Below are 15000 nucleotides of genomic sequence, written 5' to 3'. Positions count from 1 at the left end.
TCCTCTCCCAGAGGACGAGGAGGTCGTCCAGGTAAAGACAGCAATAAAAGATAACGACAACCTTCAGTGTCCGGATTCTTATGCTCCTACCCCTCCAAATGTTCCCCTGGGTGGAAGAGTAGCACACTATCTACATCAGTGGCAGAGGATACCATCGGACAAATTGGTCCTCCACATAATTAAGATTCGGACATACTCTGGAATTTCTACACTTCCCTCCTCCCACACCACCTACGTATCAAGAAGTCAAACATCTATCTCAGATGCGTCAGGGGATTCGGGCAATGCTCCGCAAGGGAGCAATAGAACCGGTACCGAACTCCGAAAGAGGAAAAGATTTTAATCCTGTTTCTTCTTGATCCAGAAGAATGCTCTCAAGTGGCGTCCGATCCCGGACCTAAGGTCTCTAAATTCCTACCTCAAAAAACAGTCATTCATAATGGTGACTGTTGGAACTGGCCCTTTTTGCAGGGTTATCCCCAAACTTTTTGCCTCTTCCTCCCTTATTTTTCCTGACCTGTGGCTGTTGGCAATAGGACTCTGTGCCCTTTACCACTGCTGATCAGTGCTGAAGTGCATATGCTCTCTGTGTAAATTGTTATTGTGATTGGTTATCCATGATTGGCATATTTGTCTCACCAAGAAGTCCCTAGTAAAGTGCACTGAGTGTGCCAGGGCTGGTGATGACAAATGCTACTAGTGGGCCTGCAGCACTGATTGTGGCACCTACATGAGTAGCCCTAAAATGGTGTCTCAGGCCTGTCACCGCAGTGCCTGTGTGCAGTCTTTGAACTGCCATGTCCTCCTGGTCAGTGTCCCCACTGACCAGGCCTAACCCTTCCCCTTCTGTGCACATTGGTCACCCCCATGGGAGGCCCAGGGTACCCCCTTGGGCAGGGTGCAGTGTATGTGAAAGGTAGAGCATGTACTACTGCAGGTGACAAGCTCTGGTAGTGAATTGCAGGCATTTTCGTTTTTCACTATTGTAAGGCTACCTTGCCCATAGGCTATCATGGGGAATGCTGGCTACAGTGGCTACCAGCATGTCTTCCCATAGGAGCAGACATAAAAGTCATAAAAGTCATAAAAGTCTGGTATCCCTGAACTCAGAATTTAATAACGCATCTTTTAGGAAAGGTGTTTTTTAACTCCTGTGTTTGAGAACAGCACTTTAGAAAGTTGCTGATCTCTTGTCTGACCTTTCTGAGTGCCTTGGCCTGCTTGTGGTTTGAGAGTGACAGAGGCTGGGGAGCCCCCAGGAGGCTGGCTGGGTCAGCCCTGGCCTTAATGATTGCTTTTGCAACTTGAGTGGTGGGAAGAGATAGCACCTGGGCCCGAATAGGGCTGTGCCTGCCTTCCGCAGTGTTGGCTCCAACTCCTGCTGGGCGGCTGACAACCCTGTCCCTCACTCTGAAAGGAAAGGAGAAGCCAAGAAAACAAAGTGCTCAAGGAACACCCAGAACTGGTTCAGACTGGGCTCAGGGCCCCCTTGCACAAAGAGAACAAAGACTTTTAGGGGTATAAGTACAGGACCCCTGACAACAGAAAATTAGATCATCCTGGAATCAAGAAGGAACCTCTGCCAAGGAGAAAGCTGAAACTGAAGAAGGAAGACTGTCCTGCTGTTGCTCTGCTGGACTGACCTGCTGTTACTTTGCTGCCAAGGAGAGGGGAAGGACTGTGCTTTGTGCTGTGTCCCCTTGCTTGAAGGAATCTCCAAGGTCCTGAGAAGAGCTGGCTACCTGTTTTGAAGTCCCAAGAACAAAAGGACTTCACCCCAGATTCCCTGAGCTCTGCTGAGAGAGCACTGTCCTTCCTGGAGTGCTTGGCCCATGTGCGGTGCCTCTGGAAGTTGTACCTGTGTTGGGGAGCTGGAAATCAAGCTTTTAAAGACTTTGCTACAGAAAATTCATCGCAATACCGGCCAAGCAAGAAAATTCCAGCGGCTACGAAGACCGAGATCATCGCAGCGCCTGTTGCCGCTGCCTGAAGGCATCACACCCTTCGTTAGCGAGAAGATTTCCACCGCTGCGAACATCGTCGCAGAGTCTGTCATCTCTGGGTAAAATCATCGCATCATGTCGCTGCGAGAATCGTCGCAGAGCCATCGCATCGAGGAGCTGTGAGAGAAAGATCGCCGCTTGACCGCGCATCGTCGCCCCGGAGATCGTCGCAACACCCGGGAATCATTGCATTGTGCCTTTGCGGGAGAAAACTTCCTACAGAACCTATGCACCGGAATCCATACAAGTGGCCTTCCTCCCCATACAGGCCGGATTTGCTGCTGCAGCGGGGCTGTCCCTAACGCCTCCCCAGGGTCTCAGGAGGAACGCATCGATTGTTTTTCACCGCTACAGCTTCTGTGCTTGGAACTTTTTATCGCTAACAAGGTACAGTGGCTAAAACGTGACGCAACTGTGGATAATTTTATTGCTAACCTTAAGAACCTTAAGAACTCTTTTGCAACCATATTCTTGAACTGTGTATGTTGGATTTTTGTTGTTTTGGTCTTGTGTAGTTTAGATTAAATACCTTTAGTTTTCTAAACTGTTGTGGAGTCAGTTTGTGGTGTTTTCACTGTGTTACTGTGAGTGTTGGTATAAATACTTTACCCATTGCTTTTGGATAAGCCTGACTGCTTGTGCCAAGCTACCAAGGGGGTGAGCAGAGGTTATCTAAAGAGTGTTTCCTCCTTACCCTGACTAGAAGCAAGGGTCCCTATTTGGACAGTGGTACATACCTCTGCCAATTAGAGACCCCCAGTTCTAACAATGACCCTCCAAAATATTCTTCTACTCTTAAACCCAGGAGATCAAATGACCTGCCTAGATTTACAGGATGCATATTTTCATATCCCCATCCATCCTTCCCACAGAAAGTATCTTCGATTTACAGTGGGCAGGGACCATTACCAGTTCAGAGTGCTACCGTTCGACATCAAGTCTGCCCTGAGAATCTGAACAAAATGTCTGGTGCCGACGCAGCTTATCCCCGAAGACAAAAACACCAAATATTCCCATACATAGACAATTGGTTGATAAAGGCACCATCGGAGAAAGCGGCTCAAGCTTCAACTTCGGCATGCATGGAGTTGTTTGCAGATCTGGGTCTGACTTTAAATGTAGAAAAATCGTCTCTCCAACCTTCCAGAAGGATCACGTTTTTAGGTGCAATCCTAGACACATCACAGAACAAGGCATTCCCATCCATAGAAAGACAATTGGGACTAGTATCTCTGGCCAAGATCTTCAGGAGAAGAAAGTGTCATTCAGTCGGAAAGTACAAATCGCTTCTGGGGACATTGTCTTAATGCATACCACTCATTCCCCTTTGTCGATTGAGAATGAGTCCATTACATGAGGCTAACACCTCTTGTAATGGACTCTACAGTGGTGCCAGGCAAAGGGATCCTTCGAGGACAATATCAACGTCATTCAACCGATGTTGCAGGCGGTAACGTGGTGGACTCACAGAAGCAACATCTCGGTGGGTCTTTCCTTCCTTACTGAACCAGCTCCATTAGTGGTTACCACGGATGCCTCTCTGGAAGGATGGGGAGCAGTCCTCCAGGACTTACAGGTCAGCAGCCGATGGAAACATAAGGAACAATACCTTCACATAAACCTATTGGAATTGAGGACAATAGGTTTGGCATTGTTAGCCTTCCTGCCAACAGTAGAAGGAAGATCGGTGTTAGTGCAGACAGACAACACGACCACGATGCACTATATAAACAAACAGGTGGGCACAAGATCACTCTCCCTGTCAAGAGAAGCTCAGAAGATATGGAAATGGGCTATAAGTCACAAAGTAACTCTAAAAGCCGTACATCTTCCAGGGGAGCAAAACACAACAGCTAACACTGTCAGCATGCAGAAGACAACTTGTCACGAGTGGAGACTCAATCAGGACATACTACTGAAAATCTTTGGCACATGGGGAATGCCGACAGTGGATCTGTTTGCCACAGCCCAGAACAAGAAATGCCAATTCTTTGCAAGCTGGCATCACCAACGGGGATCGTGGGGGAATGCCTTTTCGATGGCATGGTCAGGCGTCTTTGCCTACGCTTTTCCGCCGATTCCCCTTCTGCTGCGAGTGCTCACAAAGATGAAGAAGGAACCGTGCAGGATGATACTGATCGCCACTTGGTGGCCCAGGCAGCACTGGTTCACGGAACTGCTCTTTTTATCAGAAACAGAACCAATACGTCTACAGCCAATACCAGCACTGTTGACTATGGCTCAGGGACAGGTGCATCCAGACCCGACATCACTGCAATTAGCGGTCTGGCTCCTGAATACAGAGAATTTCATCACTTAAACATTCCGGCAGAATGCAGAGAGATCCTGACAAAAGCAAGGGCTGAAAGCACTAATAAAACATATAAGATAAAATGGAAAAGATTCTGCTTGTGGTGTCAGGAGAACAACTTACATCCTCTGCGGGCAGAGCCACATCCGATCATCCCATATTTACTATGGCTGGCAAAGTCAGGTTTGGCCCATGCCTCAATTAAAGTGCATCTAGCTGCGACTCTAGATACAGGAGAAACTCATCGGGTCCGTCTCTGTGGTCAGAAAGGATTGTAGAATAATTCATGAAGGGGTTGTTTAGAGCTTACCCACCTATCAGGCCTCCACCTCCACTATGGCAGCTGAACATTGTTTTATCACAATTGATGAAACCACCATTTGAGCAAATTCACAGAACTTCCTATCCTGGAAGGTGGCTCTATTAATAACTCTAACATCAGCCAGGAGAGTGGGAGAGATACAGGCACTTACAATGCAAGAACCCTTTCTGCATTTCAGAGAGGACAGGTTGGTGCTCAGAACAAATCCGAAATTCATTCTGAAAGTATCAAAGGATTTCCACTTAAATGAGCCATTGATCCTTAAAAGATTCTTTCCTGAACAATCTACAGCTGCAGAGAGGACTCTCCACACTCTGGATGTTCAGTGTTGTCTGAAATTTTATTTGCAAAGAACAAGATCTTTCAGAAAATCTACACAATTGTTTGTGGCTTTTAGTGCCCCCAGGGAAGGGTTCCCGTTGTCAAAACGGGGAATTGCACAATGGATTTCAAACGCCATTCAATTCTGTCACCAGGCGGCGGGAAAGTTGTTGGGTGCACGTGTTCGTGCACATTCAACAAGAGCGGTGTCAACCTCTACTGCTGTTTTCAGGCGTCTCCATTCAGGACATCTGCAGGGCGGCTACCTGGAGGAGTACGCAAACCTTTACCAGACATTACTGCCTAGACGCTCATGCAAGAGGCGATGTAGCAGTGGGACAAGCTGTACTGAGGAAACTTTTCCAGTAACGTTGAGCCTTCTTTGTCATCCCTCCTTCCTTTGTTGGTAAAAGAAGCACATATTATTGTTGTATGCTGTCTGGTATATAATTTATGAATAATTTGTCTATGCATATTTATATACAGCTACTGCTCTGAGGGAAGATCATGTGTTACCTATTTGGGAGAAGTAGGTGACAAAACAAAATGTGCTGTTGTACTGCTCGCTATTCTGATTCAGGTATGTGAATCTATGAAAGCTCCACTACTGGAGTAAGAAAACAAGTTACTTACCTGTAACTGTAGTTCTCCAGTATTGGAAGCTTTCATAGATTCACATACGCCCACCCTTCTCCCCTGAGAGGCTCACCTCGCATTAGGCACAAAGGGTGTTATAGCACAAGTGCACGAAAATCTGAGGGGCAGAAGGTTCTCTCAGGAGGGTTCTAGAGGGTGAGGAGCTCTGATTGGCTAAGGGAAAAGTTTGGTCCTTTTTTACATAACAAAGGTTATGGGTTGCAAAAGAGAAATGGGCCTAAGCCTCTTTTCAGTTGGCTATACTACTAAGCATTGCTTTTTATGTACCTGAGACTCCCATCTCGACGACAGGGAAATGATTCAGGTGTGTGAATCTATGAAAGCTTCCAATACTGGAGAACTACAGTTACAGGTAAGTAACTTGTTTTCTTCTTTCACACAGTGCGTGTAGATGGCGTGCAGCCTGGCTGTCGGTGGTGCTGCGTTAGACGATACTGCAGTGATGCCACCCCAAACATTTTGCCTTCGCTACTTCAGTTTATGAATCCCTTTTTATTGGCTTTATGACTTAGCCCTTTCTAAAGGCTCATCCTCCAACAATTTTTGCCTTAACCCACATGTTTTCTGAACCAGTTTTTGTTGAATTTTTCGACTCTGCATACTTTACCATGGCTAAGCAGTGCTTAAGTGCTTGTGATCACTCCCTAAAGCATTGTAAAATTGGTTTGCACCAATTGACATATTTAATTTACTGATAAGTTCAGTGTTAAGTGGTATACCATATATCCAGGGCTGGTAAATTGAATGCTACTAATGGGCCTGCAGCACGTATTGTGCCACCCACTTAAGTAGCCCATTAACATTTGATTCAAGACTGCCATTGCAGCTTCCATGCAATTTTAAAACTATCAGTTCTACTTGGCAAAGTAAACCCTTTGGGGAGTTTATGACTTATAAACTCATTTTTTTTGCATATTAGCCCCATCCCCCTAAGGAAGGCCTTAAACAGCCCATAGGGCAGAGCGCAGTGTAATTAAAATGTTGGACAAGAACTTTTAACATGTCCTGGTGGTGAAAAACACCTACATTTGTTTTCCACTGCTGTGAGGACTACCTATCCCATAGGATAACATTGGGTTAGTCTATTGCATTTAATATGTGATAATGATTGTTTGGAAGCAGATAGAAATATCATGTTTGGTGTCTAAGGAATTGTAATTTAAAATCTTCTTTAATGTTAAAGTCGGATATTATGTCACAGTTCTGAAAGTTGGCATTTACTTGTCCTAACCATTGGTGCCTGCAGTCTGTTTCAGGGGTCACATGACTAGGTGCAGTTGGCAGTTGGCCTTTGTGTATTCCTCCCAGACAGTCACACAGTCAGGCAGGATCGGCCATTCAAGGCAGGATGGGGGTGGAGCTGTGCACAGCCCTACTTGCACTTCAAAGACACTTCCTCAGCTCACACACAAAGAACTACACATTAATCTATTGTGACTGCAGACAAACTTGACCAAAGCAAGGAGGCAGGGAATTCCAGACATTTCTGTGTAAGAAAACTCCAGCAGTATGTACCACTTCAAAGCTGGCATCAGGTGTAAGAATAGGACCCTCAGAACCACTCTTCAGTTTCCTTCTGGACATGCGGAACGACTCTCATAGGGCTACCATGCTGCCTGTGGCCTGCTGTGTACGTCAGAGGACTGTCCTGCTTCACCAAGAGGACTGCCCTGCTGTCTGAAACCTGCTTAGTGCCCTCAGAGGACTTCCCTGCTGCCTGAGACCTGCTTTCCTGCTTTAACCCAAGACTTCCAGAGTGACTCCAAGAATTAGTTGGCTGGCCTCCGGATAAGAGTATCAGTGACAGAAAAGGCTCCAGAATGAGTCAATCCTTGCCCTCCAAGTGGTGACCTCTGGAAGTGGTGCTAAAGGTGCCCAGATAGTCCAAATCCAAAGCTTGGGATTTAGAGAACATTCTTTCAAAAAGTGCTCTGAGATCAGAGAGGAGATCGCAACCTACCTGCTAGCCGATCTGCCCAAGGTGCACTGCTGGTCAGCCTGACTTTGTTGCAGCACCCACTAAGTTCTTCCTTACAACCTCAAATCCTTTACTGTGGCTCCTCACAGAAGGGGGTCCATGCTCATGGTGCCCTCGTGAGCGACCACCTTCAGTCTCACCCTGCTGGAGATTTTTGGAATGAGGCTAAGCCAGAAAGTGCAACGCAACATTGTCCAGTGACTCCGTAACACAACGCCTCCTACTCGGACACCGCCGGCTGCCTTGCCTAGCTGATCTTTACATTCTCAGACATGTTTCTTTCAAAATTCTTCTACGTCCAGGGGTAAGTGGAACCCAGCCCAATCCACATCTGATACCCGAACCGCACTCCATTGCCATTTTCACTTTGCTGCGGCCTAATGTGAGTAGATTTTCGCTTTTGGCGCACAGATCTTAAAGGCGCTATTTTTCACTTTCAACTTTAAAAATTGATAACTCAATTTTTAGTTGTTCGATTGTTTTCTGTTTTGGTGTCTAATAATTTATTTAAATGTACTCTATCTAAATTAGTGTGGGATTTTTTTTGCTTAGTGTTTTCACTTTATTATTGTTTACATGCTGCATAAATACTTTGCACATTGCCTCTAAGTTAAGCCTGACTGCTTTTGTGTAAAGCTACTACAGCAGTAAGTACAGGTAAATGTAGTGACTTTTTGTTGCTCACCCTGACAAGGATTGTGGTTTTTGCTTGAGTAGGGCTTCATCCTCTCAACCGACAACCCAATTTCTCACATTGGTGCACAGTGGTTGGATCCAGTACTTGTGTGTCTACAGTTCGATGAAGTGATTAGTGTAACACTGAAATCCAGGATAAATAAGTTGACACCAGATTTGACCCTTTTTAAATTCTGCTTATTTTTTTATTAGTTATTTCTCCTCCCTTTTCCAAATTTAAGTATGCCTCACCTTCTTTTTGCTATAATGGAGATGGAGCTTCTCAAGACTGATGACCTCAGCAAGGCTGAGCTGCAAAAGCTCTGCATGGATAGGGGTGTTGCATGCAGGAAACAGAGCCACGAATGTGGACCTCCAGATAGACCTCCATACTTATGAGGTGGTCAAGAGAATGCAGTCCACCCCAGATGAGCCAGAGGATGCAGTCCACCCCAGAGGAGTCAGAGGATGCCTAACCAGAGGAGGAGTGTGATGTGGACATAGAGGAGGAGGGTTTGGCCCTAGACCCTGAACTTCAGCTTCCAGAGGAGGAGGACAACTTGCCTTCATGAGAGGACCCCCATGCCAAAGCAAGGAGCAGTGTGTCCTCCCACAGCCTGTTCCGTGAAGAGTTAGCAGAGAGAAAGGCTGAGAGGGAGTTCATGTTGCACTAGCCAAGCTTAAAATGGAGGAGAAGCTGGCTCTGTAGGAGAAGAGACTGCAACGCGAAAGCAGCCTGAGGGAGCTGGATATCAGAGCCAAGCAAGCAGCAATGGTGGCAGTGTACATTGAGTGTCCATGGTAGAGATGAGAGTACAACAAGACCTGGTGCTCAGCTATGTTGTGAGAGGTGACATAGGCAAGTGGATTTCTATCAGTGTGGTAGCTTTGAGGATGCACAGGGTCCCGGAGGAGTATTAAGTGACGGGGGGGTTGCTTATGAAACACACACTTCTGCAGTGGGGAGGGACACCTTTCCTATCCTAGAGGTGGGGGACCAGATGTAGTATGCCCCTATGAAGGCCATTTTTATATGTAAATTAGGACTTACTCCTGAGAGATAACCCTAGGGTCAGAGACAGCTGCAAACTACCAAACTAGTCTTGTGTAGATTTCGTGGGGGCAGGTATGCATTATCCAGAGTAACCAATGATTGCATATCATGCTTTGATAGCTGAGATTCCCTCCTCACATTCTGCTCCTTTCTCTAGGCACAGTAATCTTCAGTACAGCTCCACCTTCACACCTTCTAATACTCTGCCAACTTTGTGGAATACTGCCTGACGTGACAATTGCTTGAGTTGCGACTTTTTCCCATGGGTTGCCCTCCTTGAATTTTAATTTGTTTGGTCTCTTTGAAACACCAGCCAGCTTGTCTTTTTCTCTCAGTTATGCTACAAAGAGCACTAATGGCACCTAAATGTTTTTCTGACATTGCTACTATTTTCCACTGATGGGTATTAACTTCCCTTAATGTTTGAAAACAAGGATGGTGCACCAAAGGTAAAAAGTCCAAAGCATCGTGATATTGTAACAAACCAATCCTTTATTAATTCAAGCTTTAAAAGGCCTCAGCCAACGGGTTTCGTTCCTGTCGGAACTTCGTCAGGGCTTAGAAATCTCTATCAAACTTGTACGGCAGTCAGGTGACCGATGTGTAGAGTATCCACTGTATGTCAGGATCGCGTTCTTAGGTCATGAGTATTGAAAGAAAAAGGGGCAGCAGCTTGTAGGGCAACCTGATATCCCCAGACTCAGTATAGGTTTCAACCATATAAAATAGAAGATCTGTACTTTCCAAAATCAATGTGCCAGAGGACTTAGATAACCCTCTGTTCAAGTGGAGAAAAGATAAAGTTCAGGGCGGCAGTCATTCGGCTACTCAGAGAAATTTCAGGAGTGGGACATATATAACCCCATGCGGCATGGATACATGTGTCCGCCCATCTACGTTTGTCCCTCCTGAGCCCACAGAATGAGCGCCTCAGTATACACCGGCTCGTAAAAGCTTCCCTTAATGTGTATGTTAACTAGTGGTCCCTTTGGCCTATATGGAACATGTTTAGACATTTTTATCAGTTTTCCCAATATTTTTTGCCACGGTTTAGTGGTATTACATAATACAAATGTAATACTTTAAGAAACTAGGTTTGGATCTTAGCAGATATCTTCTATATGTTTTAACTATGTTACGTTTTGAAATGCTGTCCATTTCAGGTACACCACTTTTATTAGATCAAATATCCAGCCACCCCTACTAGTAAAGGAAGACACAAGGTTTTATCAAGTATAGCTTTGTTTTTCTTTTGTGTAAACTTTCTAGAAATGGTGCAGTTGGGGCACATATAGAGAAAGTACAAAGATAGCGCACCACCTGTCCCCACTCCTGTCCTGCCAGATGGGCATTGTTCTAAAAATCACTATACACAGTATCACAAAGGCATGATGTGAATGAAGGTACAGATTTGCCTTTGAAATCACCCTCTAGATAAATATTTGTCCATGTTCAACATACCCTGCACACAATTTACAAAGCTGTTTCACATGTTAATCTCATTTACAGATGCAAATGGCTTGATTTACGAGTGCACTGTATTCTTAAAAGGATTCCTTGCACTGGCAAATGCTTTTCTTCACACATAGTTTGATTCCCTGTTAGTGTAATTTATGCATAAGTAAATAAGTATGCATTGTGACCAGGGACAGATGCAGCTTATCAGGCACACATCATGAAATTTTTGTAAATTGCAAAAGGACATAAGTACCGGCAAACAACGCATAACAACTACCAGATTTACAGCCTTTTTTGTACATTTGGCTCATAAAGTGTTATAATTTAGCGAGTTTCTGCATTTTGGAAGGGTATTCTTAACTTTGTTTAATGTAGTAGTTTCTTGCTTCAACTGTCCTTTTTTCCTTAGAGAAATTGATATTTGAGTTAATGGTTTAAAAAGTTATATATTCATTGACACTCATATTGTTAATAGTATCTTTATATGTTCAAAATAATTGAAAGTAAGTCAAATTGTGTAAATGACTTTCACAGCTTCCATAAACGATTCAAAATGTATATCTAAGGAAACAGGAGTGGAATTTTCTAACAATTGATGTTTGCAAGAATCCATTGTAGTGCTCCATGAAGAAAAGCACATTCTGACATTGTTGCGTGCAATAATAGAGTGTAATGCTAATTTGCATTATGTGTTCAGACCATCTAAACAGACTTCGTATACACTTTCTCTCCCTTTTTCCCTCAAGTGACATCATGAACAACAAGGTGTTTTACCAGCATCCTAATCTTATGAGGGCCTTGGGAATGCATGAAACAGTGATGGAAGTTATGGTCAACGTGCTTGGTGGAGGGGAATCTAAGGTAAGATACAAATTGTTTACCATACTACGGCCACTCGTAGTACGAAGTGGTGAGGTAAACACAATAACAAACAAACAAAGAAATATAAACAAAAAAGAAAACTTACCTACTGCGACGGCCGCTGCCTTGTTGCCGATCCTCGCATCCTTGCCAGGAGCCTGGTGCACACTGTGCAGGCTCTCAGCTGTTCACATGCTGGGAATGCAGTGTTGGAATTGGTGTGCTTCGCGTTGGCCTATGGGAGCCTGTGTTGGTTTCTCCAACCAGCTGTACAACACTGCTAGGTGGAGAAATGCTAAGTGTGCATGACAGCTTGGCCGGCCTAACCATCATGAGCACTTTGCAGTGCCCACCACTCTCCCCTCCTCCCTGGTGCTGCAGCATCAGAATGGGAGGCCACACCTCTCCCTCACAGCCCTCAGTGCAAAAATAAAATGATAATAAAAATGTTTTATTATCATTTTATTTTTGCCCTTTGCCTTTGCTGGCTTTCAGTAAGGGGGGGTGACGCTCCTTCACCATAATGGAGGAGCCGGCTCTGCCATACTTGTTTGAAGCAGTCTTCCATAGAGCCAGTAGACAAAGCTAATGAAGATGTTTACTTTTTTGCTTCAGTATCATAATTGAAATTTGTGTCACCTCCACTGTATGTCTGTGTTTATTTATTTATGTTATGTATATAGTATTGACTGAGTCACACAGGCAACTGAACACTTTACATTCAAAGTAACAAAGATAAAATGTAATGTAATGAAGAATAGAGGTAGAGCGACAAATTGTTTATCATTGAACAGGGAGATGAAAGTAGAACAATGGGCAGGGGTGCATAAGATCAGCTTCATTAATTTGGTAGATGTTGTTGGAACAAATGGGTTGTAAGGTGTTTCTGGAAGAAAAGCTAGTTCAAATTCAATCTGATGCCTTCATGTACTTGTTTTGAGGTAGAAATAATATCCATCATGTCAAATGGTATGTTTGTGTCACAGAATTATACTCCATTACTCTGGAAGATTTCAAGAATGGGTGATGTATAGTCCATGTATATGTCACTGATAAATTAGGGCCCAAACTGCACATCTTCCATAAGTGCATCCTGCATTTCTAAGTGCACCTGAGGAGACCTAAATTAGAGAAAGGGAAATGCATATAAGGAAGTGTATCCAACAGAAATTAGGTAAAGGCAGAGCATGGCTTGGAATCTAGTATTTATGCATTGTTGTTCAAAAGATTTACTGTAGTTCCTGAAAATAGGCGTTGAATAGGTTTTTCTGGGTAAACAGTTTATGTGGCAAATTATATGGAAAATGCGGTCCGACGGGGAAACGAGTGGGTGCCCGGATGCGGGTTTTCCTACCCTGAAATAATTTCTGAGGGAAACACCACCCCCGCAAGTCCATGAAGCACAGTTCTGCTCACAATTAAACATACTACGTGACATAGTGATCGTATGTATAACCACACGTGCTTTAGTGGTTGCAGTGATTTTGTTGATTTAGTACTTTATTTCCACATTTAGGTTTAATAGGAGTGGCAAACACTGGGCTGGTCCCTGTGTGGTCCTGATAAAGAGCTAGGGGTAGGCTCGAAACATGTTGATCTTACACTGAACTTCTAACCCATCATAGTTAGTTTTCTCTGTGTACTACCCCCTTTTAGATATACCAACCTAGGAGCACTAATAAAGTATTTTATCCCACTAGCAAGGTATTTTTAATCACTGTAACCCACTCCACCACACTGTGCACTACACATTGTCTTCCATTTAAAGTGCTCCTACGTATTTTCCGCAAGTCGCTGCACGCCCCAGTTCGTAGAGAACTGGGATGGCCCCAATGATGAAGGATATCACCGTGGGGAAACCCTGGTGAGTGAGGGGACTCAAGAAAGAAATGTTTCTTTCCTGACGGCAATCTCTGATCAAATTGATTGGAAGCCTTTTTCTTTGACTAGGTCCTTGAACCCGAGATCTCGGGTTTAATTTGGAGCAAATTATATTGCTGGCCAGTGAGTGTTTTCATTTGTGTTTTTTCTTTTCTTCTCCTCATTCCTTTTAGTGTAAGGTGCATACACTATGTCAGATCTCACTCCAACCTATTCTGAAGACTAAATTCAGAATATTCTGAAAGGTCCATCATTATTCTCTAACAACACAACCAATTCTTCCACAGACCTCCCTGACAAATTAGAAAAATATCAATAAAGATATATACATCTACAGTTAATGATTGAAATGATGAAAGACAAATTATAATCTGATTTCATACCATTTGGTCTTCATGTAAGAAATGTTCCAGGACCTCTCGGATGGCAAAAAATACAAACAGTGATTTAATCATATCGATATCACTGGATGGTGCTTGACATCACTATGACTCTTGAATATTTCAAGAAACGTCTTGAGGAAATCTCAGAGCTAGAAAAGTGGGCGGAATTTGCATAACCGCGCTACGCAAAGCTCCACGAAACGGTAAAAACACTCTGTAAGCATGCAAAAGTTCTGTAAACACGCGGAATTGCTTGTTCCGCCAGTTCGCTGTGTTTTTTTCATGGTCGCGAACACTGTTTGCATGCTCAGGGAGAAATATCTCGTGAACACGCATTTTGAAAGCGCGAACAAGCAAAAATTCAGCAAAGCCGCGGATCGCGGAATTTTTTGCAATTCCGAGTTCTCTGCGGAACACAAAATTACCCAAATGACGCAAGTTATGCAAGCGGAACGGAATTAACCACCCAGGCCTAGAGAAAAGGGAATCTAACATAATGTCAGATGGTAAGGCTACTCTAGAGAAGGTTGTAAAAACTATACAAGAATAAATTGATTAGAACTAGAGAAAAAAACAACCAAAGTAAAATAGGACATACTGAATTTTAGGGTAGAGAGGGCTTACCCTTATTTGAGAGACAACTATTATGCCAATAGAACCTATCAGAACATAGACCCTAATAAACCTTGGAGATGTTATAGTGGGCAACAAAAGATTTTAATTTTGTCAGAGAGCTCAGAAGACTCAGAGGATAACTCTGACCCAGGGGAAGTAACCAGTGGTTCCTCAAATCAGAAAAAACAGGACTGTTTTTTTGGGAGGAGGCCAATCACAACCACTGAACAGAGGGAAAGGTGGAGGGGTCAGAATTAGTACAGTGCACTGGAAGATTAACAAAAATGCCAGAAGGACTACCAATGGCGTCCCACTCCTAAGCAGTGACTGAGTCTCACTGAATCCCTACCTTCAATCTCTCAGCACATACTCTCTCATCAGACACCATTTACTTACCTAGGAGCAGGGTCTCATTTGTTCCCAGAGAGAGAGTTAATTACCTAGATCTACAGACTGATGTGTAATTTTGTTGAAAAATTAG

General features: G+C 44.0%; 1 protein-coding gene across 1 annotated transcript in view; it reads left to right on the top strand.

The window, feature by feature from the left end:
• The window catches only part of RYR2 (ryanodine receptor 2), a 3481211-nt gene that overhangs the window by 1723121 nt on the left and 1743090 nt on the right, over window positions 1–15000 (top strand). The window contains exon 42 of the mRNA XM_086925791.1: window positions 11526–11640. Within this exon, the coding sequence (XP_086781917.1) occupies window positions 11526–11640 (115 nt within the window). The remainder of the gene's footprint in view (window positions 1–11525; window positions 11641–15000) is intronic.

This window comes from Lissotriton vulgaris, chromosome 6 (genome assembly GCF_964263255.1).
Source record: "Lissotriton vulgaris chromosome 6, aLisVul1.2, whole genome shotgun sequence".
Taxonomy (NCBI): Eukaryota; Metazoa; Chordata; class Amphibia; order Caudata; family Salamandridae; genus Lissotriton; species Lissotriton vulgaris.
This window is presented reverse-complemented; position numbering and strand designations above follow the sequence as displayed.